The 27,049-nt window shown below is 39.8% G+C and overlaps 1 protein-coding gene across 1 annotated transcript in view; it reads left to right on the plus strand.

Annotated features, from left to right (window-relative positions):
- LOC134216437 (mucin-5AC) overlaps nucleotides 1–27,049 on the plus strand; it is a 196,255-nt gene that overhangs the window by 72,178 nt on the left and 97,028 nt on the right. The window contains exon 5 of the mRNA XM_062695326.1: nucleotides 14,680–14,832. Coding sequence (XP_062551310.1) covers nucleotides 14,680–14,832 — 153 coding nt within the window. The remainder of the gene's footprint in view (nucleotides 1–14,679; nucleotides 14,833–27,049) is intronic.

Genomic DNA, 27,049 nt, shown 5'->3' on the forward strand with positions numbered 1-27,049 from the left:
ATGGGGAACAGACGCTCATGCAGGTTTGAGATTGAAGTCCCACTCTAGGACAAGGCTAGCGCCCTTCGAGCGGCACACGGTCGCTTTGATAGGGCCTGCTTTTTCGTGTAACCGTCAATCGTTACAAATGAACAAATATATGGGTGAGAATAATTTTGACCGCGATTTTCAAATGCTTGCTAACTGCCAAACCGAAGAGGGTCGGTTCTGAATACTGATTGCTCTGGTGGGTGCAACTTTGCGTGGTAGCAGCTTGAAGGCTTTCGTTGGTAGCTGGAATGCTAGTGCTACGGCATACGGAACGGATGGGAATGTGGGCGATAGCAGAAATGAGGTACCGGGAAGCGAACAATGCGAACGAACAATTAAAAGTTTTGTTGACTGGAGAGCCTGCACTCCTTCTGAAACCGGTTGCTTTGAGCTAAATTTGGCGAGTTTTACCGTCCGTTGGACAAGTCCAAGCATCGTGTCATCCGTCGGCCATTCCGTCGAACTACGCCATCAGTCGGCCGAACCCTCCATCTGCAATTCGAAGAGTTCCATCAACGTCACCCGTCAGACCTCCAACCGGCCACACCATCCGTCGGCCGAACCATTCATCGGCAAATCTGCGAGTCCCGCATCGCTTCACCCGTCGGCCATCCCAACGAGTCACGCTATCCGTCGGCAATTCAGCGAGTTCCGCCATCCGTCGACCCTTTTTGGTCATAACTACCGAGTACAACGGAATCCGTTATCCGGCGGCCGAACCATCGGCAATCCAGCAAGTTCCACCACCCGTCGACCCATCTTGGGCATCCGACAACAAATCGAGGACAAGGTCACCCGTCCGCCACTCCGACGGCCGGACCAGCAAGCCAAGCCAGTTTTGTGACTATCGTCATCCGCCACCACGTGCTGTCCTGTCATCAGTCGACCGAACCATCAATCCAAGCCACCCGTCCGCTAATCCATCAAGACGAGACCCATATCGCCATCGGCGATTCGTGCACGCCGCCGAGCTGCAAGTTGGCCTTGTAGGTAGTCTGACATTGTCACCCCCATACTTACCGTAAGTAAACTGTTTGTAACCTAACCTCCAAGCTTCCGATTTTTAGTACGAATTTCGAAAACCTCCCCATTACCTCCATCGACCCTGTGACTCGAGGACTAAAAGAGGCCTTGCGTGCCCACCCCGTTGGCTATAGACCAGTAGTCTGGGGTTTAGGACGGTTCCTCTTCTAGGACCTGTCGACGGTTCCTCGAGGGCAAGAGGCCGTACCAGAAACGGTATCATACGGAAACATGCCGCTTTTAATAGAAGTTCAAGAAAGTCCGCTATCTAACCCCACCACATCCTAGGCAGACCCCTTGATACGAAGGAACACTTGGAGGAATTTTCGATGGAGCCCTTAAACTAATTTCCGAATGAGTTCTTGAAGGAATTTACAAAAATTAAACTATCGGAATTTTCGGAGAAATTCTCAAATGAATTTCCAGAGAAATTCGTGAAGGAATTTCCAAAGGAATCTATAAAAGAACTTCTGAAGAAATTTCCGGAACAATTCATCAAGATTTTTTCTATAGTTTTCCTGAAACTTTGAAAAGAATTCCTAAAAAAATACTAAGGAATCGCTAAAGACATTTTCAAAGCAATTATTATGTAAATTTTCGAAAAAAATCTTGAAGAATTTTCAAAGGAATTTCGAAAGAATTTATGAAGGAATTTTTGAAGCAATTTCTAAAGAAGTTTTAGAAGAACTCTTCAAGGAATTTCTTAAGTAATTCGCTAGGAAAGTTCCAAAGAATCCCTATGGGATTTACTGAAGGAAGTCCTGCAGGACATTTAGATGAAATTTATGAAGAATTTCATAAGAAATGTTCGGAAGTTGGTTTTCTCAGTCTGAAGTATCAGGAAGATGGTTTATTTACTTGCCCGACGTTTCGGCCGATGGGTTGTGGCCTTTTTCAAGGGTCGTATAGTCTATCGTGTGTCTATACGACCTATGCGACCTTGGCAGGACCGTGTGTCTATACGATCCTGCGAGGAACTTGTTTGGGGTTCTTGAAGTAATATACAAAAGAATTCATACGAAAATTCACAAAGGAATTTCTTAAGGTTTCTCCGTAACAATACCTTAATGTGTCAAAGTTTTTCTAAAATAATTTCTGAATGAATTCTCGAAGAAAGTTAAGGAATTCCTGAAGGAAGTTCCGAGGGAATTCTTAGAATATCTTTTTTGATGCATTGCCTAATTTTTTTTGGAGGATTTCTAGGAAGAAAGTCCGAAGAATTCATGGAGAAGTTTATTTCTTATTTTCATACTAAAGGCGGAGTGGTCTAAGCAGTGTTTAGAAGTGTTCTCCATTCAGCTCGGTCCATGACTGTCGCCAACCACGCAGTTAATTACCATACCGCCAGACAACGGGTCTGCCACATCGCCATTCAGGTGCTCTTCGTAGTGTTGCCGCCACCTTTGGATCATCTCACGCTCGTTCGTAAGAAGGTTCCCTTTTATGTCCTTACACATATCGGGCACGTGGCCCTTACGTGAACGGTTCAACTTCTCATAGAACTTTCGTGAATTGATAGTGAGGTACAGTTGCTCCGTCCTTTCACGGTGTCGATCTTCCTGCTGGCCCTTTTCCTCCGTTTGTATCGTGCCTCGTTCGCCTTCGTGCGGTGTTGCAGCAATCTCGCCCATGCTGCATTCTTCCCCTCGATAAACTGCTCACATTCGTCGTCTTACCATCTTCAAGATACTCTGCTCCTAGCTGCTCTTCTGTTGGAAGTGCCACTCCCAGCTGCTGCGCTTAGTCTTGGGCTAGTCTACCGTCTTGTAGCCGCCCAATGTTTAGCCTTGCCGAACGACTCAAACGAGAGTAGTGGTCGGATACAATATAAGTGGGGACTTTCGTGATGTCGGAGAAGAATTTACCGTCGATTAGAACGTGGTCGATTTGGTTTTCCGTTTCTTGATTAGGTGATTTCCATGTGGCCTTGTGGATATTCTTGCGGAGGAAGAAAGTGCTTTGGAATACCATTCCTCCCTCCCTCCCGTTAAAGTGTATGCATCGTTGGCCGTTGTCGTTCGATGCGGTATGCAGACTATCCGGTCTGATGACCGGTCCCGCAGAGGGCATCCATCGCATGTCTGCTAAAGCTATGCATAGAACATTTCTTTCTCGTCGTCGGGTCTCCCTTCGTGTGGGCAGTGCACGTTGATGATGCTATAGTTGAAGAAACGGCCTTTTATCCTCAGCTTGCACATCATTGCGTTGATTGTTTGCCACCCAATCACGCGTTGGCGCATCTTGCCCAACACCATAAAGCCGGTTCCCAGCTCGTTGGTCGTGCCACAGCTTTGGTAGAAGGTAGCCTGTCGATGCACACTTATCCACACTTTCTGTCCTGTCCAGCAGATTTCTTGCAGCGCTAAGACGTCGACTTTGCGGGGATATAATTAATCGTAGATTATCCTGTCGCAACCTGCGAAAACTAGCAACTTGCAGTTCCATGTTCCAAGCTTCCAATCGTGATTCTTAGTTCGTCACCTTATTGGGCCTGCGTCGGAGGGGACGTCGAATCAGGTCTGTTTAACGTCCCACCCAACACCAAGATTTAGCTTGTGCGCTAAGGGCACTTAGGACGGGTTCCAGTAATGGGAGTATAAATGGCTTCGTCACTAATACACCCATAGCTTCCGTTAAACTCGAAAGATTCAATAATTTCACCCTATTTTAGCCACTTACCAGTTATAAACTACATCCATAATAGTAACACAGCACGGCAATGACATTATTCTACATAAAATATAATTCTTGGAGTGTTTTAAATCACTTTTTGCCCGAATGGTGCTGATTTGCAGCGAACGAAGCCGGTAAACCAGAGGGTTGTTTACATTCTGATGCAGGATATAGCGGACACTTTTTTCTTGATTTATCACTTTTCGCACTACCGTAAGCCACTTCTGAGCCATCAACCAATGACGATAAATTAATAACGAGCGCGATATTTTAAAAACTATGCGGAAAATAATTATAACTTGGAAGATTTGTGCCAAAATAGACGAACTGGTCATGAAATTTTATGTTTTGCTTTTTTCTAATTCATATGTCAAATGTGGGCAATACGATGTGTGCAGTCAGCAGCTGGTATGTTGATGCAATTTTTACCTCTTTGTCTATCACAAGAAAGCAATAATGACGTCAGCATATGTGCTCATATAAACCAAGTAGGCAAGCATGAGACGGCTTGCTATCGCATAATCCATCTCTTATTTTCCAGCTCTTTCCAGCTACAATAAATTCGCATAAATGTACTCATACATATGCATTCGCACCAACTTTCATGGATTCGGCAGGAATTCACCTTGCGGCACACGGTAGCTTTGGCGGAGCCTGCTTGCTGATACATGTAGCTTTTTATAAAAGTTTAACAGAATCCACTGTCAAACTCCCCACAATTCGCAGATGGCCTGGGGAGAGATCGTCAAGCCCTTGGACATAGTCCCTGCTGCCTCACGGATAAGTTTTAGAATGTTAAAAATTTCTTCAGGAGTTCCGTTGTACATTCTTTCAGATTTACATGAGAAATTTCGAAGGAATTGAGTTTCCTATAGAATAAATGGAGGAGTTTCTATAAGAATTCTTTAAGGCAATTTCGAAGGAAAGGAGAAACTTCCGACGATAGAATATAATTGATACAGTTGATATTTCGTTATATTCGGAAATGCCTTAAAACGTTTTAACTGATTAATTGTTAAACTACACCTACAGACCTTCATCTAATAATCAGACGCTTTCCATATAACGCCATTTGGCTGCCACTGCGTAGTGGATACATACTTAAATGTTCAGTGAGATGGAAAACGGAACAATATCCCTACTTGAATGTGGTGCCCACGATGGATCCACTACGTGAAATTCTAATTCCCTTGTTTCTCGTCAGTGAACATTTTGAAGTGTTGTAACCTCCACCTTCTTCTTTTTTGCTACTCTCGAGCAAAGAGGCTCAGCTTCTTACAGGGTCCTGACGTTCCAAGTATCGGGTTTCCCTCAAACATTGCCGTCCCTCTAGCTATTGTTCAATATTTTCATGGTCAATTGTTTGTTTTTCGGTATGCCGCCTTACGCGTGTTTCGATACCTGGTTACTTGACGAGTTTTCCATTTTTCTTCTAAGCGCATTCATAGTTGATACCTTCCATCCACTTCTCCTGCAGAATATCCTTTTTTTTATAACCAATGCCTCTCCACTGCATTTAAGAAACTCTTCTGGCATAGTTGATCAACAGCAAAGGCTTTGTTGTATTGCATTTGACGTGGAATTCAACCAAATTTTTTGCTGTAGATTTATTATTGCGAGGTTATCTTGCTGACTACCAAAATTGTGATTTAGATCGCAAAAAATGCGTTCAAGTACTCGTTGATGTGAATATTAGGGCTCTCCAACTTGTCAGTAAATTAATATTTTTCTTTTAAAACGCTTTATTTTGCATTTTCCCATCCATGCGGAAGGCATTAATTCCGCTTTTTCATAATTGGCGTCACTCGCCGCTTTTCGCTTTATGTGAATTCAAAAATCTATAAATTTTCGGCCTGCCATGACCATCCGTGTATTCTCTATCTGCATTCATCCGGTATCAAGATCAATGAATGTGCCCTTCAAAATCCAACCCACCATGCCCATTCACAAAGGTTAGCCAATTAGCATTTCTATACGTTTCCTCTCGCTTATCACATTTCATCCGCCGCGACTGGTAACCGATCGACATCTCCTCCATACATTAACCTATAACGATCGACAGTTTCGGTAGCCTCATAGATCTCCGATCTCCCACGGAGCTGAACATCTTCATGCACTCGTACCGGTAGCGCGGCCACATGCGAGTCATCTTGGGCCGACTAAGTATCACACACATATGTGCCACATTGCCGTTCACATCACAGCCTGGACCAACAAGACCAACAAGTAGCTGGCAACGAGCGTGGCGCAAACAGAATTGACCTACCGCGCGCGCTCACACCCTCAGAACAGCGACAGTACGGCAATGCTTCCAACTCACATTCTGTGCGGGCAAATGTGCGCGGAGAGGTGGGCGCCTGGTTGCTAATTTGCGAAGAACACCCGCGCGATAACAAGCGGGTCATCCTCGCGGCAGCAAAAGGTTAAACACGGTTTGCCATTTGCAGTCGCTTTTAAATCATTTGCTAAGTGATTATATTTTTTTTCGCTACAAGAATAAGCCACCGGGAGATTGGTGGGTCGACCGCGGCAGCAGGGAAGGGTTGGAAGGTTGACGGGGGTAGAGGTAGTGTACTGCAAATATCATCTTTACATGCTAAATTTGCGTTTTCGTACAGTGGCAAATCATCGATGAAAGGGAGGAAAATTTTGTATATCATTAGTCAATAATAGTATGCGTCAGTTAGGTTCTTGAACTTGTAGAGGTTATCACGAGAGTGGGAGATTGTGGATTCGAGTCCCACCACGACACGTCAAGTCTTTTTCGCAAATAAAACACCAATTTTTCTATTGCAAACATGTGCTGTGCGGTGCTTGAGAGACAGAAATCAGCTATTAAAGGTCGTTTTCAGTCAAAATTCGGGATTGAACTTGCACTGACACAGTCCGAAATAATGCGGATTGGAATTCACCTTAAAATTGTTTGTTAATTAAGTTCGTAGTTACTACAATCCTCGACCTTATACGAGGCCAAAATCATTTTCTTTTATTATCCTAGAAAGTTATTGAGATTTAAGGTAGGAAATATTTGGCAGAGCGTCAATCACAATAGGAATATAGAATGGAATTCAAAATATGAATGAAACGAGCATGTGACTTAAGTCCTTCTGCGTACAAGATATGCCAGAATATTCACCTCAGTGTGTATACAAAATTATAAAAAAAAATCTTTCACGGCCACTGTGCCCAGTTGTCGTTTGTGATGGCTCGTTTTGCGGACTGCACGTGCATTATCAGATTCTGTTTCGTTTAAAATAGCGATTATATCAGCTGGCAGAGTTGGATCTTTGTGCCTGTGCTGCTGATGATCGGCAACAACACCGTGTGGCGTGTTTTGCATGCTCCGCGGGAAACGTGATGGAGCTGCAGCAATGTGGCTCTTCTAGGTGGGCTATGGTTTAGGTATTCAAACCATGCACGCCCGAATCATATGCGTACTTATGTTAAATAATTGTTAAATATGTTTATTTAATGAAGGTGGTCATTGAGCTGTTTTGGTGAAAAAGAAGGGGAGAGGGACCACGGGGTTCAACCAGTAGGGTATGAAACCACGAATGCTCATGCTGAGGTTATGCAGTTTATTTATGGTTTTGTGGTAGAATCTTCATGGTATGAAGTATTTCCCTCCTCTCTGCACTGAAATGGAACGTGTATACAAATGGGTAATGATGGCCGTGAAGAACCTAGACCTTTCTGGCGCAAAGCGAAAGAGAGTATCGTTTTGGTTAATTAATAATTATTGAACGGTCATTATACAATGGATGTCGGAAATTATATGGTATTGCACCGTAATTGTTGGTCATCAAATAATACCTTCATGGGAGGTTTATTTTGGCGGAATTGTTGGTGTGTATGCAGCACGAAAACTGTTGTCAAAACAAAATTGTGATGGTATCTACCGTGGGGATTTCACTCAGATGGTAAATTGAATTTATAATAAATGATTTATCTTTTATATTTGGAATAGTTTTGATAATTAAAAAGTAGATTTTATTTCGAGTATAAGCAGTCGATCAAACTCTTTTATCGAGTGTTGTAAAAAAAAGGCTTTGTGAAAAAGGCTCCAAAGAGAAAGTGTCCATCGTAATTTTTGTTATTGATCCTGGATGACGAAAGACAAACGTGTGGTTAAAAATTTTAGTTTCCTTACCACATGGCATAGTCGGTGAGTATAAAATCAAAGTACAGAAATAAAACTTGATAATAAAACGAATTTCGGAGTGACAGCTCTCAGAGGGTCAATACCGGAGGCAGGTAATCAATGCATCATCTAGCACATACATATAACGAGGTGACAGATTTGAAAAGCTTCTAACGGAGCGCCAGGTCTCCGATGTTTGATTATGTTTCTTTCGTGGGAATGATCGATCTCCGAGTACAACTAAATTGAGCCCTCGATTTGATGTATAAGGGCTGAATTCGACGCAAAAAGCCTTCAAAATATGACTCATCTCTAAATATTGATGTCTTAACTTTTGCTAAGAACTTGATTACTAAATCTAAACAGTAAGATTTGGATGTAAATTTTATACGATATGAGATAAATTTTATACGTTGAGAGACAACGAACAGGACACATAACACCCAGTGAACCAGTGGAGACTTTTTCGATCTTGAAAAGTTTCATACTTACCGGGGCGGGAATCGATCCCACACTTCCTAGCACACACGTCTAGACAACCACACAGTCACGAAGCCCACAAGTGAATCCGGATTGGATTTGATTCGGATTGGATTTGTATTGGATTTGGAATGGATTTGGATTGAATTTTAATAAGATTTGGATTGGATTATGATAGGATTAGGATAGGATTTGGATTGGATTTGGATTTGGATTGGATTGTATTTGGATTTATTTTGGATTGAATTTGGATTTGGATTTGAATTGCATTTGGATTGGTTTAGATTGGATTTGAATTGGATTTGGATTGGATTTGGATTGAATTTGGATTTGGATTGAATTTCGATTGGATTTGAATAAGTTTTGTATTGGATTTGGGTTGGATTGGATTTGAATTGGATTTGGAATGGATATGGAATTGATTTGGGATGAAGTTAGATTGGATTTAATTTGGAATTGAATTGGATTTGGATTGGGTTTGGATTGGATTTGGATTGGATGTGGATTTAATTTGGTTTGGATTTGGATCAAATTTGGATTGGATTTGGATTGGATTCGGATTGGATTTGGATTTGTTTTGGATTTGGATTGCATTGTATTTTGATTGAATTTGGATTGCATTTGGATTGGATTTGGATTGAATTTGGATTGGATTTGGATTTGATTTGGATTGAATTTGATTTGGATTGGATTTGGATTTGTTTGGATTTTGCTAGGATTTTATTTGAAATGGATTTTAATTGGATTTGTATTGGACTTGGATAAGATTTGGATTGGATTTTATTGGATTTGGATTAGATTCAAATTGGATTTGGATTAGATTTGAATTGGATTTGGACTGGGTTTGGATTGGATTTGGAATAGATTCTGATAGGATTTGGACTGGGTTTGGATTGGATTGGATTTGGATTGTATTTGGATTGAATTTGGAATGAATTTGGATTGGAGCTGGATTGGATTTGGATTGGATTTAGATTGGATTGGATTTGGATTTGATTGGATTTTATTTGAAATGGATTTGAACAGGATTTGTATTGGATTTGGATTAGATTTGGATTTGATTTAAATTGTATTTGGATTGTATTTTGAATGGATTTGAATTGGATTTGGATTGGATTTGGATTTGATTAGGATTGAATTTGGATAAGTTTTGGATTGGATTTTATTGGATTTGGATTAGATTTAAATTGGATTTTGATTGGATTTGGATTTGATTAGTTGGATAAGTTTTGAATTGGATTTGGATAGAATTTTATTGGATTTAGATTAGATTTAAATTGGATTTTGATTGGATTTTTAAGATGGATAAGATTTGGATTGGATTTGGATAACATTTTGATTGGATTAGGATTGCATTTGGATTGAATTTGATTTTGGAATGGATATGGAATTGATTTGGGATGAACTTAGATTGGATTTAATTTGGAATTGAATTGGATTTGGATTGGGTTTGGATTGGATTTGGAATGGATATGGAATTGATTTGGGATGAAGTTAGATTGGATTTAATTTGGAATTGAATTGGATTTGGATTGGGTTTGGATTGGATTTGGATTGGATGTGGATTTAATTTGGTTTGGATTCGGATCAAATTTGGATTGGATTTGGATTGGATTCGGATTGGATTTGGATTTGTTTTGGATTTGGATTGCATTGTATTTTGATTGAATTTGGATTGCATTTGGATTGGATTTGGATTGAATTTGGATTGGATTTGGATTGGATTTGGATTTGACTTGGATTGGATTTTGATTGGATATCGAATGCATTTGGATTGGATTTGGATTGAATTAGCATTTGGATTGGATTTTTTTTTGGATTGGATTTGGATTGAATTTGGATTACATTTGGATTTGATTGGATTTGAAATGCATTGGATTGAATTTGAATTGGATATGGATTGAATTTGGATTTGATTGGATTTGGATTGGATTTGAATTGGATTTGGAATGGATTTGGATTAGATTTGGATTAGATTTGGATTGGATCTGGATTGGATTTGGATTGGATTTGGATTGGATTGAATTGGATTTGGATTGGATTTCAATTGGATTTGGATTGGATTTGGACTGAGTTTGGATTGGATTTGGATTGGATTTGGATTGGATTTGGATTTGGATTGGATTTGGATTGGATTTGGATTGGATTTGGAATGGATTTGGATTAGATTTGGATTAGATTTGGATTGGATCTGGATTGGATTTGGATTGGATTTGGATTGGATTTAGATTGGATTTGGATTGGATTGAATTGGATTTGGATTGGATTTCAATTGGATTTGGATTGGATTTGGATTGGGTTTGGATTGGTTTGGATTGGTTTGGATTGGTTTGGTTTGGATTGGTTTGGATTGGTTTGGTTTGATTTGGATTGGTTTAAATTGGTTTGGATTGGTTTGGTTGGTTTTGATTGGTTTGGATTGGTTTGGATTGGTTTGGATTGGTTTGGATGGTTTGGATTGGTTTGGATTGGATTTGGATTGGATTTGGATTGGATTTGGATTGGATTTGGATTGGATTTGGATTGGATTTGGATTGGATTTGCATTGGATTTGTATTGGATTTGAATTGTATTTGGATTGGATTTGGATTGGATTTGGATTTGGATTTGATTTGGATTTGGATTGGATTTAGATTGGATTTGGATTGGATGTGGATTGGATTTGGATTGGAATTGGATTGGATTTGGATTGGCTTTGGATTTCTATTTTAATTGGATTTGGATTGGAATTGGATTGGATTTGGATTTCTATTTTAATTGGATTTGGATTGGGTTTGGATTGGATTTGGATTGGATTTGGATTTGGATTGGATTTGGATTGGATTTGGATTGGATTTGGATTGGATTTGGATTGGATTTGGATTGGATTTGGATTGGATTTGGATTGGATGTGGATTGGTTTGGATTGGGTTGGATTGGATGTGAATTGGTTGGATTGGAATAGGATTGGTTTGGATTGGTTTGGATTGGTTTGGTTTGGATTGGTTTGGATTGGTTTGGATTGGTTTGGATTGGTTTGGATTGGTTTGGATTGGTTTGGATTGGTTTGGTTGGTTTGGATTGGTTTGGATTGGTTTGGATTGGTTTGGATTGGTTTGGATTGGTTTGGATTGGTTTGGATTGGTTTGGATTGGTTTGGATTGGTTTGGATTGGTTTGGATTGGTTTGGATTGGTTTGGATTGGTTTGGATTGGTTTGGTTTGGATTGGTTTGGATTGGTTTGGATTGGTTTGGTTTGGTTTGGATTGGTTTGGATTGGTTTGGATTGGTTTGGATTGGTTTGGATTGGATTGGTTTGGATTGGTTTGGATTGGTTTGGATTGGTTTGGATTGGCTTTGGATTGGTTTGGATTGGTTTGGATTGGTTTGGATTGGTTTGGATTCGATTTGGTTTGGATTGGTTTGGATTGGTTTGGATTGGTTTGGATTGGTTTGGATTGGTTTGGATTGAATTTGGATTGGTTTGTTGGTTTGGATTGGTTTGGATTGGTTTGGATTGGATTTGGATTGGATTTGGATTGGATTTGGATTGGATTTGGATCTGGATTTGGATTGAATTCGGATTGGATATGGATTGGATTTGGATTGGGTTTGGATTGGATTAGTATTGGATTTGGATTGAATTTTAATTGGATTTGGATTGGATTTGGATTGGATTTGGATTGGATTTGGATTAGATTTGGATTGGGTTTGTTATTCGATTTGGATTGCATTGGGATCTGATTTGGATTGGATTTGGATTCGGATTGGATTTGGATTGGATTTGGATTGGATTTGTATTGAATTTGGTTTGAAATTGAAACGGATTTGGATTAGATTTGGATTAGATTTGATTGGGTTTGTTATTCGATTTGGATTGCATTTGGATCTGATTTGGATTGTGTTTGGATTATATTTGTATTGGATTTTGATTGGATTTGGATTGGATTTGGATTTTCATTGGATTTTGGTTGGATTTGTATTTGATTTTGATTGGATTTGGATTGGATTTGGTTTGGAATTGAAATGGATTTGGATTGGATTTGGATTTGGATTGGATTTGGATCTGATTTGGATTGGGTTTGGATTTGGATTGGATTTGAATTGGATTTGGATTGGATTTGCATTGGATTTTGGTAGGATTTGGATTGTGTTTCGATTGGATTTAGGTTGCATTTGGGTTGGATAAAAAGTTGAGATAAGTTAAATTTTGTTGAAATTCAAATCAGCATAACTTTGGTTAGAATAATCTGATTTTGATAAAACTGGTACCATCGAACGCATAAACTCTTCTAGTTATTCGCCTCATCAAAAACCTTAGATCGGTCCTTGTGCACTGAAGATGTTCCGGGTATTCCGAAGACGATGAAAATGCTCTTTATTCTACTGCTTTTCATTCTATGTGATGTTTACTATCATTATATTTTATGATTTCCCTAGAAACTAGAACTTATATGCTGTCCAATGCTGGCCGTGGATCGAGAATCGTCAGGAATACGATATGGCCATTACGGAGTGTTGGATTTGGAGCCGACTAGAGCCATGATATGTGGGAGTCAAATTTCCTATTTTCGTATCCGATGAATATAGAATTTATATAAAAGATACATTTTGAGATCTGTAAGACTTACTGATCAATTTGTTATAGCCTTCAGTTGTTCTACGAAAGTGACATCAGTTCAGGTTATGTGGCCAAAATGTGTGACCATTTTCAAGGAGATGGCCATATCTCTGCATGTATCTGACGGATTTTAATCTTCAGCCAGCATTGGACAGCATTTACCTCTAGTTTCTGGGAAAAGTATAAAATATGATAATAGTATACGTCACATAAAATGACAAGCTGAAGAAAAAAATGCACTTTTGACGTACCCTCGGAAAACCCGGAACATCTCCGGTGACCGAGAACCGATCTGAGATTTCGGATGAGACCATAGCACTAGAAGAAATTCCGCGTCCGATGGTCCCGGTTTCATCAAAATCAGACTTTCTAACCATTGTATATCCGAGATACGATTTGTGAACAATTAAATCTGATACACGAAAATCTACTTAGGCAGAAAAATTGGTCATTTTTATTTGGCGCTTGGTGCGATTTGGCATACCCCCGACCAATTGAATAAGTAAATTGCTGCTGGTTTCAGTTTACTTTTAAATATTTTACCCACACAACGCAATGAAACATATTATTATAATCTACTCAATGTATCTCACTTTTTCTGAAAAAAAAGTCATGATTCGCCGGTTTACCTTTAATAATCCAGGCAATACCTGAGCTTGATGAGTCAAAGCTATTTATGAATAAGATTTATTTCCAAGAACGAAATTACCATTAATTAATTATACAAAGATTACTACACAGCTGTAGCATGACATTGACAGTGCTACTTCAAACGAAAGAATGTCGATTGCCTCATCCGAATATAAAAAATAAACCCGGCGAAATGCATTGACGTGGCCCGTCGTCTTCCAGCCTATTGACACACCTTCGCTTGGCTTGAGCCTGGAGGTCCACACGGACGACATATTTTTTTTTTCCCGCTGTGTTTGGTATTTTTGTTCTTGTTCAAAGATGTTGACACAGTGCTTGACAAGGGGGTGGTATCTTCATTTCAAAGGAAAGAAAAACGAAGTTTGCCTTAGCATAAATTAATTCAGAATTTTGATTATTCTATCTGCGTGCGATATAACACGAACTCACGAATTGCGTACGATAAATGAATGGATAACAAGTTTTCTTTGTTGCTAGCTCGGATTCATGATTTGGTTATTTATTATCGTAATTTGTAAAGTTGTGAATTATTCAGAATCTGAAGGTGAATGAATGCTTTATCAAACTGATAAAAACTCTGTATTTCTATCCACAATCTCGCAGACATCTGGTCTAACCGAGACAAACGTGCCGATTTATGACGCTTTTTGATTCCTGCTTTATTGGCAAATTATCACATCGCGAATCGATCTGGTTTCGTTTTCACTTTTTATGTGCCTTTTTAAAATTCATGAGACGATGACAGCGATATCGATGACCATATCGGAGATCGATTATTTATCATGCGGTCTTTTATGACATTGAGCACTTCCTCGTGTTGCAAAACTTCTAGAGGATTTATGTATGGAAGACCAGCTGCATATTTGTGGGTGAATCCTTTTAATGATTTTCTGGGCGGAAGGAATAATAAATGCTTGCTAGCAAGATAGACGGAACGGATTTCGCTCCTCCTAGATACTGACTGACCAATGGACCTCGAAGACAAAGGATGTTGCGATAAAATTAATTCCTCGCGCAAACTGGGCGTTGTTTTCGAAGTATGGCTCATTAATTATATCCTTTTCTCATTATTTTTTTGCAGAACTGCAACTCAGCCACCGAGCAGTGTTGTAAGATTCTTCCAGCGCCACCACCAACCCAGTGTCCGGATAACACATACGTCTGTGTTTCGCCCGACTTGTGCAACAATGGACTGCTGAGCTTCGATGCGCAGAATGCGATTTCCCCACAGCCGGTAAGTGTCGTCCTCAAATGAATATAAAACTTTCTTTGGAAATTTTATTGCTGGTTTGGATTCCTGTGTATTGAAGTAGGGATTTATATACTATAATTATTAATTTTAGTCAGACAAAAGATATTGTATGAATTTCCACTTTAAACTGAAACTTAAACCAAAAAACTCACATAAGGCCAAGTGTATTTCAAAACTCTTATTCTATCTAATTAATCCATATTATTAGCCGTCTTCGTGTTCTATTCAGAGAACTATTGAGAACAATTTTCACTGGATTGTTGACCGACAACCCGTATGCATGACCAGCCTACCATACAACCAATTAGCGGATGGCAGATTTTAATACAGTTCTGCATAAGAACCTTACAGAAACTGAACACAATTTTGGCATAAACAATTTCGGAAGATTTCAATACAACTATTGTGTTGGAATCGAACAAATTTGAATCATTTTTATACAGTATCTGTGCAAAAAGCTCACATTCATCGTATTTAAAATTTGCAGAATTGCATTTTTCACGATTTTATAAAATAATTGTAAGATTTGTTTTTTGGGTATAGTTGTCCTATTCCCGCTTAATGAACAAAGCATAGCTGAGACATTTGTCTTTTCCAGTCAAAAATTTTACCCCTCGTTCTAATGTCAGTCAATTATTTGATTTATAAGCTTCTCACTCCTCAAACTTGCACAATTAATAGATATTGTATAAACTTGTCCCGAAATATATTGAGTGATTCATCTATACCCGGTTTTAAATGTCATGCCAAGATTTTCTTCAAACACATCAAATGATCTCTTCCTCCTTTACAATTACCTACTATATTCTGCCGTGATGCATCTCATCTTATCTCATAGCGATCATTATTGTGCCCAAGATCATTTTGATGTTATCTCCCTCGATATACCTAATAGATATTATCTATAGATATAGCTTGAAAAGACATTGTCATGGATAAATTGTTACTGAGTATATCTGCTGACTGAGTTGGTTAATAAGTTTGTTCGAATGTACCTACACAGCCCAGAGTTCATTATTTCAAAAGTGCAAACGCTGTTAAATTTCAACTTAGCAATGCAATTACTTTGTACTAAAGTTCAAAATGCCAAATCTAACTACTCTTAATCAATGTTTCCTCACAACCATCCACAAAGAGTCCCCCAAATATAAATACACATCTGTGTCTAGACAACAAACGATGCCCATCGCATTGGGCCAGGAGGGGCAAACGAACGACCTTGCAGTACACGCGAACCAGTCGACCAGTCAGCGGGTCCAGCCTGGCATGTTATGCATTGCTTTCACGAACGATAAAAATAGTGAAATAAGAAAGAAAAACCGCGACACGCTGACCGGCACACGTCCGCTCTTCAATGCGATGCCGCCGCCGCCTTCTGACCCAGTCCTGTCGTTCGGTTGTTGGCTCGGTTGAAGCATAAGAGTTATTCCTGCCTATAGAAGCCGTTCGTGAGTAACGCCGTTGTTGATGGAACTGCTTACCGCAGTTCCCCGTCGGCAGGCAATAACAGTTACCGGTCACCACGTGAAATGGTTTATTTACATATCTACTCGTACTTTCGATTTCTTTGTTTTGTCCATTCCACGATCGATGCTCCCGACCGACCGACTGCTGCCCGGTCTGGTGATGCTCCGTCTGACATGAGATTGTGGGAGGTGAACCAGCGCGCGAGTGAGAGCAAGTGGCGGGATGCCGATCGCGTTGGTGAAGTCACTTACTATAACCCAGTGGCCCAGTGATACAGTGCGTAATGTTGTCCCCCCAGTTCGATGATCGAATCGAAAACCGGTCAGGACCTACTTTTTTCCACTGGGGAGTACCGGCCGGTCTTGTCGACGGCTGGCTGGCTGCGACCTCTACCCGGCCTGGAATGTTATGTAACTCTCCGTGCAGATATGTAGTCGCTGTTGTCGTTGCCGTAGTTGGCGGTAGTCGCAATCTTGAAATTATCGTCGTTCCAGACCCAGATATTTGGAGTTTTTTTTGTTCGATTCCTAATTATTCATTGAGAAGTTGATGATTTTTTTTTCAAATAGACGAGACAGAGTAATTCAATACATAATAGAATTTTTCAGCTATTTTGATGCTTTTTGAAGTACTTGCAACAAAATTGAACAAAAAAAAGTAAGGAACATCTTCTTGAATACATTTGAAAAGGTTATCACAAGGTCTAGCTAGGTATTTCCAACCATCAAATTCTTGTGTCAAACGTTGGAATGCCTTAGAAAAAAATGCACCCTAGTAGATTGAAGCTCACGAGTCTCTTCGTTCTGTGTAGCCTTCTTATGTCTTATAATCAATTAGCGGCGATTCCACTTGTCTTTGGGGAACTCCAAGCACAAATCGTCCTCAACGGCGCGTGATCGAGGTTCACTTCGTCACAGCTGGGTCGTGTGGTTAGCGCTTTTTATGATTATTATTATTTTGGAAAACCACTTCTAAACCAGGCCGCTAAGCATTCGGTGTAGTGTATAGTGAGGCTGTTTTTGCCTATCTTGTCAAGCGGTGAAGTGGGGCTTTCGAGTTTTGGCGCAGGATCAAGATCTCCTTCGGCCTATTGCCGAGTCAAGCGTTGTCTACATTATTATATCCAATCATCCATCGTTTGGCGGTAAGCGGTGGTGAGTAGGCAATAGAAAAGTCGTAAATATCGAGGATGCTCGTTGCACAACATTGAAGCGGCTAATAGAGTCATCTTCAGAGAAAGAAATAGAAGGTGGTAATGGTATGGTTTGGTATTTGCAAGACAAAAGGAACAAGACCTATGCTGCTGTATTATGTGAGGTTTATCGAGCTATAAATATTCAAATTTATTATAAATGGAAATTAAAGTATAATAAGCATGTAGTCATGATGTAAAACGATGTTAGATATGAATTGAAATAGTAGTTTGTGCAACTAGTTGAAAAAGATGATTTTTTCAGCACGAGTTGTACGTTTATCCAACGAGGCTTGCCGAGTGCTGAAAAAATCGAGTTTTGCAACGAGTTGCACACGCTATTTTTTGCAATGACGAATGTGATAAATCTGTACCAAAATGGTACAATTGTATTTACTTCACATGATCAATCTTGCCAAAATGTCATACTGTTGCACAAAACAAACATATTCCATGTTATCGTACCACATTGTATGCTCGACAGACCATAAAGCGATGGATAAACCTGCTTCTAGAGAATTTGATGTCATGTTCATAAAATTATTTCATTAACGTGACACAGAGAATACACTGTTTGAACACTCACCCAAGTCAATTGAACTAAATTCCACTTTCGTAAGGAGAATCCCGCAGATTGCAGCAGTACTATGATCTGGCCTATGAGCACTTTTCCTTCTTCGATGTTGTCTACACCAGACAGCATGTCATCTACGTAGAAGTCCTTCCTAAGGATTTTGGCAGCTTTGGGATACGCATCTTGGCCTTCATCTGACAGACGCTGAAGACACTTCGTTGCTAAATATGGAGCTGCTGCCGTACCATATGTAACCGTACCGAGAGCGAATGTTTGGATCGGTTTCGCAGCACTATCTCTCCAAACGATCCTCTGCAGCTGCTGATCATCTGGATTCAGCAGTATCATGCGATACATTTTGGCGACGTCTCCTACGATAGCGAATCGGTGTGTCTGGAAGCGGAGCGCAATGTCCACAATCATGTCCTGAACGACAGGTCCCACCATCAGAGCATCGCTGGATGTCCGGCATGACGCATTGAAAACGACTCGCAACTTTGTCGTTGTGCTGTCCGACTTCATAACAGGATGATGAGGCAAGTAATACGACGACGGGCTCGTTTCTTCCTCGGAAATCTCTCACATGTGGCCCATGGCCAGATATTCGTTCATAAACTCCGCGTATTGCACCTTCAACTCCGGATTGATTGCAAACCTCCACTCCATCCCTATGGAGCGCTTGAATGCTGTAGATCTTTACTTGCCTAATCGCTGGATCACTCCTTCTTTCTTCGGCAGCGTAACTACGTACCTTCCTTCTTCGTTCCTAAACGTTGTTCTGTCGAAGATTTCTTCACAGGTCGACTTTTCGACCGAAAATGTAGTGGCTGAATGACAAGCTTCCACTTCCCAGAACCTTGAAAGCTGTTCTTGTATCTCCGCTGTTGAACACACGTGAACTACTGAGTACGATGCACCATCAGGACCTTCAGGAACACGACCGGAAATAATCCATCCGAATACGGTGTCTTGCAACGTTGGACCATCATTTGTAGCTTTCCGTCTTTCCTCCTTCAGCAGTTCCATGTAATATTCAGCTCCGATAATAAGATCGATCGGTCCTGTCTCGTAGAACCTGGGATCCGCAAGAAGCGCCGAATCTGGGAGATTCCACGTTGTAACAGAGAAGCTTGCCGTAGGCAGTGACACGGTGAGCTTCGGCAGCACATGGAACTGCATCTCTTCGGCAAACGACGAAATATTTAGCGATCTCGGACTCACTACGGCGGTAACCAGCCTGGTGGAAGCAATTTGAGACGATCCAATGCCTTGAATCGCCAAATAGACTGGCATTTCGTCTAGCTTGAGTTTGCTAGCGAAACTTGATGTCATTAGACAGTGCTGCGAGCACGAATCCAGCAGTGCTCATGCTAGCACGGATCTGCCGTAGCGGTCTCTAATGCTGACCAAGGCGGTGGATAAAACTATGTTTTGTGTCGGTGTTATGGGGAGGGCTACATGTGTTTGGCTTGTGTATTGGCAGTGTTAGCAGTCCGAGTCTGTTGGTTCGTTGGTGTAGGTCGCTGTTGTGGCTGTCTGTGTTGTTGGTTGACTGTCAGAAGTCTTGACTGCGTGGGTGGATAGGAGGATCTTGACTGTTCAGTGTGCAGCAGTGTGTGATGCTTCTGACGACACTGACAACACGTTCCCTTATCGCACGTTCTGGAAATTGACTGGCGCTACAGACTGCAATACAGAACAGTGGCTCTTGAGGAAGTCCATCAAGTCTCTGTACTTCGCCACTTCCTTGCTGTTGTGGTGGGTTTCCCACTGCCGTAAAGTCGCCAAATCCAATCTAGTACACACCATGGTGCTCCAATCTGACGGCTTCTCTCCGATCTTCTCAAGCATCTGCAGGCTCTTCTCGAAGTCGCCTATTAGTTGGTTGAGTCCCCCATAGCTCTCCTTCTTAAGACTCTCCACCGAAAAGAGAGCATCAAGATGCGCCTTGACAATGAGCTTCTTGTTTTCGTAGCGACTCTCGAGCGATTTCCATGCTACCGCATAATTGACCGCAGACAAGTCAATGGAACTTACTTCCTGCAGAGCGTCGCCAGCTAAAGAAGAACGGAGATAGGTAAAACGATCGACATCCGAAAGCAGGAGATTATCGTGGATGAGGCTTCGGAAACTGTCACGGTATGGCACCCAGTCGTGAATCTTTCCACTAAATGATGGCAGCTTCTTCCTCTTGGACATCACCCTTCTCGACTGCGTCTTCTAAAAACAGCTCAATCTGCATACGAATATCGATGAACTGGCCATATACTGTCTCCAATGCCTCCAGACGTACGCAGACCTGTCGCGCATCTCTGCTTGCTTGATAACCAGCAACGAATTGCTGAATTCCTTCAAGCGACTTTCTGAGCTGATGCTCCCGTTTATTTAGCGTTCTGAGATCTGTTTGGGAAACACTGTTCTGATAACAAATGCACTCCACTATATCTAAAGCAAATTCACAACACTGTGCTGGTCTCACTTTGCACAATAATCGACTCGACGAACCACCCAACGCGACCACGGATCAAGTGGAATTCAACCTTATATGAACCAACGAAACAACAAATGCCAGCAAAAACCAAAACCAAATCATATTTTAATGGGCGGACACCAGGGCTACTGCTCTAAAAAAGAAGATGGACTCATATGCATTTCAATAAATTTATTATTCAACAGCCACAGAGCTTAGCAAGCAAAACATGCAATTCGCCACCAATTTCAGGCCCTACTCCCTTCTAATTCTTTCCGTGTTCCATTAATCCGTTTTCCATTTGCCCCTGATGCACTTTTGTCGTTGCTGTTGTCGTCGAAACTCGCTCCAATCCTGGGACAATCCTCCAGCTTTGCATTCACTTCACTCAAAAATGTCTTCGTTCTATTCACGGCACCAATTCGCGAAGAAAGCTGCTTTCACTGCACCGTCACAATAGCATATCGTCCATCACAGCTAGTGAACAATCGCTTCCTTGAACTGTCCTTCAAGCACAAAATGTCCGAGAACCTCCACGGGAGTATAATCCGGTTCGTGGCACCAAATGTTCGCGCGTCACTTAGACGGGTTCTTTCGGACACCTTTCAATTTTTAAAACTCGCGACGTATTGATGATGATGATGATGATACTACCATCTATTGTAGCAAGGCACCTGCCGATAGCACTGGCCATATCTGACAAACGATTTGATCATGATTATATTATTGTTTGTATTTCATCAAACTCCTGTATGAAGGGCCAAAAATGGGTGGGGTGGTTCCATAAGCAGATACACTTATGCGAATCCACGGGATGAATAGAGAATCTCCTTCCAGAAGAAAGTTCGTACATACAATAATATTATCTAGCCCTCGTTTCCCAGATTGACCCAATAGATGGGGAGAATTTTAAAACTCGCGACGTATTGAACATAAAAACACTTTATTGCGCGAACATAGAAAACGTACTATTTTATTGACGACACGAGAGGCGAGATAAATTAGCTCTTCTCGCGACGGTTGTTTATTCTGAACTAACTGCTGCATCTCAATCAGCTGACTCATGATCGAGAAACGATCTGATTAAATTATGTACACTATCATACCTAATGTTTTAAAAGTGAAACAGACCAAGAGAACATATGAGAGAAAGCAAGATAACCAGCCGGATGACACACAGCTATGCTTCTGGCTCCAGCATAAAATTCACGTTATTATTTTGTTGTGGGCGTTATTTTCTGATACAATGTTGTTACCAAATATTCAAATTTGTTTTGCACCGTACTAACCGTGTTGTGTTGAATGACGGTCTTATTACAATTAAATAGAAAATCGAACACTTTTTTCACGGCAAAGAATACGTGGTACATAACGATAATAGTAATAAATTCATTCAAATCGTTTAACAACAATTACTCCATCACAGAAAATTAGTCCTGAAATGATGTTTTTGTTTACTAATTTCGAATTGTCAGTGGGGCCCACCGCGCGCTAACCCCAGAGATGTTAGCCACCATTTTTTCCCATTGGAGGGCAGCCCTTACTTTGCACCGTTCAATGTGGAAAAACGATCCATAAAAGAATGAAAAACGATCCATAAATAACATCTGAATGTTCCATAAAACGCTACCATAAATCCATAAAATAGTTCGAGAGATTCCATAAAGAATATTATTATGATCCATAAAACTTTGAAAAATGATCCATAAAAACTATATATTGATCCATAATATTTCAAATTTGCGCAATTTTAATAGTGATGATGATTCATAATTTTGGCCATATGATCCATAATTTTGGTCATATGATCTATAATTTTGATAATGTGATCCATAATGCTTGGAAAGAAGGCCAATGAAGCTATATTAATTGATCCACACATTTTATAAAATCTATGGATCATTTATCAAAATTTATGGATCATACCACCAAAACTATGGATCACCAAAACTATGAACAAAGTTATGGATCAAATGGCCAGAATTATGGATCATATGACTAAAATTATGGATCATATTACTGAAATTATGGATCATCATCACGATAAAAAAAATGCGCAAATTTGAAGTTTTATGGATCAAAATATAGTTTTTTATGGATCATTTTCCAAATTTATGGATCATTTGTCATATTTTCATGGGAAAATAGCAAGAATTGTATTGTTTTTCTTGACCATATTAATGGAACATATTTCCCAATTAATTGCTAAATTTTAGCTTAGTTATGGATCGAAAAATTATTCTTTATGGAATCTCATTAACTATTTTATGGATTTATGGTAGCATTTAAGGAACATTCAGATGTTATTTATGGATCGTTTTCCAGTTTTTTATGGATCCGTCTTTATCGCTTATATGCAAAAGTATGTTTTGCCAACTTTTTCTAATACGTAATTTCTCTAAATATGATATTGGGGGCGTGAGAGCCGAATTAGTGTCAGATGACATTAATGTCATGACATTCCGTGACATTTTTTTAAATTTCGCTCTCATGGCTCACACTTTGTATTTAGAACAATGATCTGTTCGACAAAGCTCTAGGACCCTTGAAGTACTACATGTTAATCAAAAATCCGATCTGTAAATGACTTTTGGAAAAAGTTATTATGAAATTAGTAATAGCAATGCCATGACATTTTTTTGACATTTCCCATCACTGACCGTACCCAAAGCTAAAATTAGACCCAAAGTTCTGCGTGGAATGCAATCAGCTCTTAATAAAGATAAAACAGATGTGCTATGTACTTCGAATGCAATTTTAAATTCAGATTCTATTGTTGTTCCTTCGATCTGTTCATCCCTTGTTAATGGTTGTACGCGTTTTTCTTAGGATTTTTCGTGACGGTCTCTTGACGTTGTTGCAGTAATCGTTCAACCTTCCTCGTTTTATTTAAGTATTTTTATTCACTGCCTTTTGTTTTGTTCCGTCTTTCATTTACTTACATATTGGGTGGCAACGATAACTTGATACACGTGAAATAACTAATAAAACTTGAATTAGTACACCTTTCACTTTAATCTGATACGTAACAACTCGTAAATAAGATAAAGTTACATTGTAGCTACTCAAACAGCTTGCATGATCCATATTTGTGGATCGATATACAGGAGAGCCGAACGTTGCACTATAACTGGTATTTCAACCAAAATCTAAATTAGTTGAGTTCCTTTTAGTGTAATGTTAATCGATTATCATTCACGAAACAATTGGTAACATGTTTTATCTGTGAATAGCACACAGATTCATGCTACCAAATCAGACATATAAGAACTAGCGTTCTTTGGAATCGCACAGTGAAAACGTGAAAGTATTAAGTCATCGGCAAATTCCCCTAGTTCATAGTTCTGCGATCCAATAGCGCAAATCTGCCGTGGCGTCGGACTCTCGAGGCTTCTTGCTTTTGCTGCTACCATAGTTTTGTTTACTGCACGGCGGAATGAATAGCAGATAGAGATGTCAATAATTGTCATCCCTGTCCAGTGGTCGTAAATGTCACTATGTTGTCATGGGGCTAATTTGCAAATATCTGTTTTCAAAAGTTATTTTCAATTCTGAATTTTAGAACATTAATATTTTAGAACATTAACATGGATGCTATAACGTTATCTAACATGTCATTGCTCTAAACCTGAGATCAGTGCCGTGCGACACAAATTAGCGTCAAATAATATTAATGTAATGACATTTCCTTACAGTTTTGTAATTACGGTCTCATGTCCCGCACTTTGTACTTAGGAGGTCAATTAGGTCTTGAAAAAGCGCAGTTAAAATCACAACTGTGCGGCTGTATTGAATTCGTCTTCGGATGTTCATTTTTGTCATCATCGAAAGAATTCGAAACTTCTTCCAGTTAATGCACCATAAAGTTTCTGGTCTCCGGATATGGATTAATTTTGTGAGATTGTTTCAAAATGTTGCTTACGATTTTTCTTATGACTAAAACTAAATATGCACTGGATTCGAAGAATCCGGAAGTTTGCTTATGGATCCATTATCCAATTGATAATGGTAGCATAAACAGGCGGGGATTATTGTAAGCAAAAGTGACCTTGGACTGGTCACGCACTTTTTGAAACGCACTTTTTGAAACTCACACTGCCAAAAATATCTGTATAAGATATATGTGTCGCCGTTATAGATTTTTGCAATAGCTCCACCCTAATATAATCGATATAGAACCACGCAAAAATTTAATAATTGCTAATTTGAGACCACACATAAAGTTTATTTGGATATATATTTTATTAGTAGTTCGCGTGGAGAATGTTTATGTGTGCGCTGATATACATCATAAGTTAAATCTATGGATTTTTGCTAATAAATATGTGTGGATTTTAAGTAGTATAGGATTATTCAATTTTCTTCCAACAAGTTGCATTCGACGGGGAATGATCCCATCGCTTTGTTTGAATCGGATCAAGTGCGTCAACATCGGCGTCTCCGGCCGATCACTTCATAGTGCAGGCGCACTCCTTATTTTGTTCAACAGCGTCTCATGCAGCTTCTACGGCTTTCTTAATGGTTTTGCAGTATAAGAAATCCGGAACCCAACCTGACAAAACGAGCTGATTTCTGACTGCTTCCAGTGCGTTCTCTTGTACACATGTCTGCAGTCTTGTACATGCTTATTCGTATGCCGGGAACTGCTGATAAACATAGAAAAGTCTTCCGGCTTTCCACGAAACTTCGGAAGACCCTTCAGAAACTTGACTACTACGCACATTGCTTTGTCGGATTCGGCTGCTATTGTAGAGAGTGTTAATCGTCAGTCTTGGGGAATGTTTCTCCAGTTTCCTCAAACGTTTAGGGTCCCTGGTCCGGGTCCCACCGCGTGCAGCCAACGTGTTTGTGACCTTCTACGAACTTACCGGCCTCAATCTGGTTCTCTGTGGAATATTGTTTCTGCTATTCTTTCTTCCGACATTCGCACTAAGCCAACTGAAGTTTGTTGTTTATACGATTCACAATATTTTCATCTTTGTACACTTCTTTGCTAAATATTAATCTCAAGATTGCTTCACTTTGCTTCACAACATTCTCTAAGCTGATTACCTAATTCGTAAAAGGCCGTATGCGCAGCAGTAATACGTTTTTTCTTCTGCTTTTGTACTAGCTGCCGCCCATCCATCGCGCTGGACTTGGAATTCTAAATCCTGCATGGTCTCTGAGTAGCTTCTTTCGCGTCTTGATCCACTTTTTAAAGTTCTTCTCTTCGACATGTTCTTCTTCCTTACTGCACTGCTTTTTTTCCTTATCGGGTATATTTATCACTGCGACCATTTTTTGATCTATATTTTTTTTAAAACTAAGCCAAGTCGCTATTTAAAGTGAGCGCTATTGTTTGACTAACGGGGCTCAGCATTTCGAATGGAATGCATCACCGAATTCAGGATTTTTAAATCAGCCTCAAGGGGTTCTACAAGCTTCTTGGTGAAGAACTTTTGTCTTGCTTGAAAAATAGCCGAACAACGGCATAACAAACATTTCGATTTCCTTTTTCTTTGTCATAGAAGCGGCGCATATCATTTTGAAGTTATCCTAAGAGCTTTAAATGATACAGACTTGGACAAAGACCTGTAATGAGTCCCGTATACGTGCGTTTGATAAATCCAAAATTTTGCTGGTCATGAAAAATTGGGATTGATAATAGTATAACACGTTTCTGTTGCCTGGCATTTGTTGCGTTCCTAAAATTGGAGTTGAATTATGGAGTGACTGGATGCATTTCCAAACTTGTTTTGAAGTCGATCCTAAGCAAAGACTAAATGAAAAAACTTGGAATGTCAGGGAATTTCGATTGAGGACAGCGAAAAATCACAAAACGCAATATAGAAGATTTTTAGTGATATATTTGAATACAAGCTAGGGGAAAAGACGGCATTGGCAGGTTTTGTTCTATTATTGGCAGGGGGGTTTTTGTCGACCGAATTTTATGAAATTTTGCCACAATATTCTTTGATATGCAAGAATGTTTAGGCCAAATTTGAGCATAATCAGTCATAAAAAACCCCCAAACAAAAACAAAACCTGCCAAAGCCGTCATTCCCCCTATATAACACGAATTCAAATATGCTGAATATGGGTCTCTAGTTAGTCTTGTTAGTCATACAAGATATATACTCATGCATTAATTGGATGGCATATAAACTTTCAATTAATAACTGTGGAAATTCTAATAAAACACTATGTTGTAAAGTAGGCCATCTTCCAGTTTGAATGTAGAGCCATATAAAAAAAGCTCCTTTGAACAATTTGTTCACAGTTCTAATGTTCTGAAATGTCTCGGATTTTGATATATTATGACATGAATAGAAATAACTACAAGATTCACGAGTGAATTATAATTTTCTCAAAATGCTTGTGAAACTTCATGGATTTTTTTTAAGCTCCGAGAGTTTCAAAGATATTTATCAAGTTTATCATGGAGCAACAATTACCTGATTTTTTGACGCAATAATTTTCAGCCACGATAAGCTGATCCAAAGAATTTAATCTT

Source organism: Armigeres subalbatus, chromosome 2 (genome assembly GCF_024139115.2).
Source record: "Armigeres subalbatus isolate Guangzhou_Male chromosome 2, GZ_Asu_2, whole genome shotgun sequence".
In the NCBI taxonomy this organism is placed as follows: domain Eukaryota; kingdom Metazoa; phylum Arthropoda; class Insecta; order Diptera; family Culicidae; genus Armigeres; species Armigeres subalbatus.